The sequence below is a fragment of the Pterocles gutturalis genome, unplaced genomic scaffold, assembly GCF_000699245.1.
Source record: "Pterocles gutturalis isolate BGI_N339 unplaced genomic scaffold, ASM69924v1 scaffold45112, whole genome shotgun sequence".
Taxonomy (NCBI): Eukaryota; Metazoa; Chordata; class Aves; order Pterocliformes; family Pteroclidae; genus Pterocles; species Pterocles gutturalis.
The window spans coordinates 7,862-13,061 of NW_010117110.1; the positions used below are offsets into that span (position 1 = coordinate 7,862).

General features: G+C 35.7%; 1 protein-coding gene across 1 annotated transcript in view; it reads right to left on the reverse strand.

Moving 5' to 3' along the window:
- Positions 1 to 1,235: 1,235 nt before the first annotated feature.
- BTAF1 (BTAF1 RNA polymerase II, B-TFIID transcription factor-associated, 170kDa) overlaps positions 1,236 to 5,200 on the reverse strand; it is a gene marked incomplete at its 5' end in the record, with an annotated part of 35,522 nt that continues 31,557 nt past the window's right edge. The window contains 7 exon segments of the mRNA XM_010075686.1: positions 1,236 to 1,688; positions 1,931 to 2,101; positions 2,703 to 2,862; positions 3,010 to 3,221; positions 3,588 to 3,740; positions 4,535 to 4,660; positions 5,115 to 5,200. The exon segment at positions 5,115 to 5,200 is cut by the window's right edge and continues 9 nt beyond it. Coding sequence (XP_010073988.1) covers positions 1,542 to 1,688; positions 1,931 to 2,101; positions 2,703 to 2,862; positions 3,010 to 3,221; positions 3,588 to 3,740; positions 4,535 to 4,660; positions 5,115 to 5,200 — 1,055 coding nt within the window.

The window sequence follows — 5,200 nt, forward strand, 5'->3', positions numbered from 1 at the left end:
GTAATCCAGCTGTAATTTCCAAAAGCATTAGTTTTTTACCTAGTCAGCTACAGTAAAGCAGTCTTTTCTACAGAAAAAAAACCTAAACATGGACATACACAAACATACAAGTTATATATTCCCAGTTTTGTTTATTTTCATGGAATGCTAATTTAGTTACAATATGGCAGTTCGTAACTACTGAAATGTGACAATGCATCTCCAATGTTGCAGAACAGTCTTGATTTATATATATTGTTTCTAAATAACCTTATTTTACATAGGTGAGGTCTCTGGTGGTTTTTAAGCTCTGATGCTTAAGCACACAGCAAACTACAAACCTTAGGTTTTATATTTATACATATATTCTATGTGTTCAGACAACTGTTAAGTTATCTATAATTTAATATTTAGAAAAAGTGCATATACCGGTACATATGCACATCTAGAAACACACTACTACTGCCTCCCTTTTATAAAATCTGCATAACGTACAGCCATATTATTCTCACTCACTGCTAAAGTCCTTTACTATCTTTGTTACAGAATTTCGGCTATTGAATTCCCTCAAACTGAATGTAGGTATTTCTATGTATATTTTCTCCTAAAGAAAAAAGTCCCCCCTACTCTTTTAAGGAGCTTTAAATCATGCATCATTTTAGTAAACAGTCACTTTAGCATGGATTTTACAATCCTAGACAATGTAAAATCTACTTCTGGAAAATGTCTGTATATTTAATTTCTTCTTTTAGTTACAAAAAATATATAGGATTGAAACATACTGAACACATGCATCTCTCAAAGTGGCTATATTCTAGCCTTATAGATAAATTAAAAAAGTACACCCCTGGTAATAGGATGCAAACATGGCCTCAAATAGGCCATTACCTGTGTTTAATATAGCTCATTACATTAAAAAGTTCAAGTCAGCTGTTCTCTCACAACGGTGTCAAAAGACTGAAGAGCATAATATATTTATACTCTACAAAGGTGAGTGCACATACCTAGTGCCATTTAATTATTCAATACTTTCAAGGCTATTAGATTTTGCCTCTGGTGATACGAGTCCTGAAATGATCTGAATGAAAGTTTAAGTTGAAAATTGTTTTATAACAAACCATAAAAGCAAGTTGTATTTAAAATAAAAATGTACACTGAACAACCTGAAGTACCCACTGACAGAACTGTACAAAACTATTACAGATAAAGAAATAATGGTGGGCTTAACTTCAAACAGAAGTAACACTTGTTAACAAATGTAAAAAGTTGCTTTGTTTTATTCTTCTACCAAGTAAGAATTTGCAGCCATTCAGAACAAGAAAAATTTAAACCACCTCACAATGTTTACATTTAAAATTCTTTTATACAGTGCAAACGTTTAAGACAGAGTAACTCCCCAGTGAAACAGGTGACACTACTCAGTGCCAGTCTTTTAAGATTCCTCTTTCAATAAGTCTATTTACACATTAAGCTAAAGGTTCACTATATATGCTTTGAAGTTTGCTGAATATCAGCAGAAAAATACGTGAACTAGCAGCAGTTGTGTTACTAATATATGATGGTTACTTTAATGAATGCATAAAGTTTTCAAGACTGTATTCAGTGTCATACTGTTCTTGATCCCATAGTTCTCCAAGGTTTTCGAGTACTGATTTCATTGATGCTTTCCCAGAAGAGGTAGAGGTATCTGCTTTTTCAGTTTTTCCATCCTTCAAAAAATAAAAAAACCCCACAATTAATATACAAAATAAAGTTTTCAAGAATATACTAAATTCTTGGAATCTGATGATTCTTTTGGGGAAGTATCACTTCCTCCTGTTTTTCAGAGAGCTGTCTATTATTCATCATTCCAACTTCAAGTGTTCGTGTGATTAAATTTTACATATCAAAGCAAAGCTTTTCTCTAAGTTCACCCTATTTTTGGTAGGTATTTGTAAAAATGGTTCTTTACCTTGTCAAGAGTGAACAGATCAAGAAGCTGTTCCGTTCCCATGCTCTGTAGGCTTGTGTTTTCTTGGCTGATCACAGTATTCGCAATATTCATTTTGAACTTTTGAAGACCCATGATCTTCTCCTCCAGAGTTCCCCTGGTTATCAGGCGATACACATTAACAACACGTTTCTGAAAGGAAAAAAAAAAAGCACACTAAGCTAAAAAATACCACCTTAGGTATTCAAGAAAGCATTGCCTTTTAGTATCCATCAGGGACAGTCTGGAAGCAGTCTGGCTTAGAACTACCCTTCAGTAATCATACTCAGTAAGTCTTGACTGATGTTAGATGAAATGAGACTAAGCCAGCATATAGTAGAGGCACCTGCAATTGCATCTGTACTCGGGAAGTTAAGAATCCCCTGCTTTTTACAGCTGTAGAGGGAGAATAACAGCAATCACTTTTTCCCTGTCCAGGCATCAGAGAAGGACAACCCCGTGGGGCTTCCCTTCAGTTCCTTGTCTCAGTTGCATCTACTCCTCCACTGAAGGGTGATTCTTCCCCGGCCTTTCCTCAGCAGCTCAGGAAGTACAGAAGGGAAGGCATACCAAATTAGGGATAGGATAAGAAAGTACACACTTCACTTGCCATATTTACAAGAAAGCCATATGAATGAAAGCTTGGTGGAAATGCCCAGATGTCAGTTTTATTATATGCTGCAACTTTATCCAAATTTGAAGAAACAGGAATTCAGCAAGGGAAAACACCTCTGGGAAATTAAAAGTTTTTCACCTGCCCAATGCGATGTGCCCGATCCATGGCTTGCAGGTCTCTCATTGGGTTCCAGTCATGTTCCACAAATACTACTGTATCAGCTCCTGTTAAGTTAAGTCCCAATCCACCAACATGAGTGGTGAGCAAAAGAACATCTATAGATGGGTCATTATTAAACCTGCATACAAAAAAAAGTTAAGCATGGAAATTTCAATTAATTTATGAGCCTCAACTGCTTTGAGGCAGGCAAAAGAACAATTTTGTACCATATAAATAATATAGTTCATTACAGTTGGCCTCATATTGGTTATGAAGGGATACTTACCGTGAAACAATGGAATGCCTCTGACCAGCAGGTATGCTACCATCTAGTCGTAAATAAGTAACTGAAGGTAACTGAGGTCTGAGAAGGTCATGCTCCACTATATCCAGCATGCTTTTAAGTTGACAGAAGATAAGTACCCTGTGCTGGGCCACAACAGCTTCTGTACCACTTTCTGAAGATCCACCATTCCCCAAACCACAGTCTAGCAGCAGCTTAAAGGAAAAGAGCATTAAAGTGTATCATCAAAATTACAGTAGATCTTATGTAAATATTGACATTGATGGCCTATCAAAAGTAGAAATAAGAGAAACAAACTACAGAAGTAAGGTTTTTGACAAGGCAGCAAAAATTACATAAACATCACCTTGAAGCAAGCTTGTGCTTCCCTCTCCCCTTGAATTAACAGGAAAAATGGGGCGTATGCCTAAAAAACCCTTGTGCTCCATTCCATTTGCTACTTAACTAGTGTTTTAAGATCAGTTTTCACATCTATTAAGTCGTAAACAAAGCCTTCTGAATTGTAACATCAGTAGAGACACATTTAGTAAATTTAAGGCACAACATGCAAGTCTACTTACTTGTTTTAAAGCAGACAGCTTAGGTGCATGTTGGATATCTCGAAGGGATGAATTATGACCTGCAAGTTGCTCTGTAATTCTTTTATATTCTGGATGTTGGGTTGTTAACACTAGTGCTGGATGGTTGCATAGCTTCCGTAAGTATTGCAATGCCTTTAATTATTTAGGAAATGAAATTTAAAGAAATAGTTAGCAACAATGTAGTTACAGAAAAAGGATTAATTGATTATAAGTACACGGGCCACTCAGTCACACTCCACAATTTAGACTGCAGAGTGTATTTTCACCAAAATAAGTTGCATGCTTATATTAAGAAAACCTGTAATTCAACCTGTATCCAACAACTGTTAGGAGCATAATGATCTTGGTTCCTGCTGTGGGAACAGTGCAAAGACTACCATTTCCCCCACCTTGATCTGAGCGTAGAATATAGTAGATGAGTTTGGGAGCTGTGCAGAGCCTTTGAGAATTATTGTTTCCAAGTAACCAAGACTATCTGCAACTCTGTAAGAACATGAACCTTCATAAATACAGATCTAACCTTACTGAAACTTTTCTGTTCTTTTAGAACCTTAATTTGGAGTGTAATAACTGATGAGATCAAAATTAGTTCCTTCTTCTTTTGAGGTTTTGCACTTTTGGTAATCAGTTCTTAATTGAGAGTAGTATCCAAGATCCACAAAATAGCTGAATACCAGTTAAGCAGAACACATTAAAAAATTTAAGACCGTTTTATACGACTTAAGAGACAAAAACATAATTTAAGCATAATAGCTGTACATCACCTTCCAGGCAACCTGATTCAAAATCTAAATATTTTACTTAGATCATATGGCCACAAATGTGTAAAAGTTAACTATTTTGATTTTCATTTTTTATTAAACCCAGAAATACAGTTACCAGAAATAAATGAACTAGGTAGTAAAAATTACTGAAGCAAGCTGTACCTGAAATACATGACCTGTAGCTTTAAGCTTTGGTTTTTCAGTTTCTTCGTTCAGTGAAATTGAAGAAACTGTTTCATCAATATCACATTTGGCACGAGACTTGGCAAAATCTTCATAAAGCTGAACCTGTAGACCAGGCCCCAGACAAGAGAATGAGTATGTTCTACCCAACAGAAGCAAGACAGTAATTCTTAAAATTGAGTTCCGATTTAATGTTCTGAATTATCATAAATCAAGAAAGCTATTTTATATGTAGCACAAGACCAATATTAACAGAGGAATGTCTTGCAATTTATTTTCTTTCAGCTTGGAAAGTACTCTTTAAAAAAATCTGCAGATGCCTAGATGTTGTTCTTGTAGAGTGATGTCAGAAAATAAGCTAAAGAAATACTCTGCTGCAAATGAACTGAACTTAGTTTTTAAACACATACTAGCAAAACTTTGTAGTCCTCTGGTCCCAGACAGCTAACAGAGCTGACGTCAGAGCTGACATAAGATTGACCCAGAAACACATAAGTGGCTCCTTTGTGGTCTTAACTGTGTTGAAAACACTAAGCTTCCAGACACTTTTTAAGCATACCTGTAGAGGACTGAGAATACAGTAATAATCTTGAATAATTTTGGGTGGAAGATCTTGCAGGACATCCTCTTTCATTCTCCTTAGCA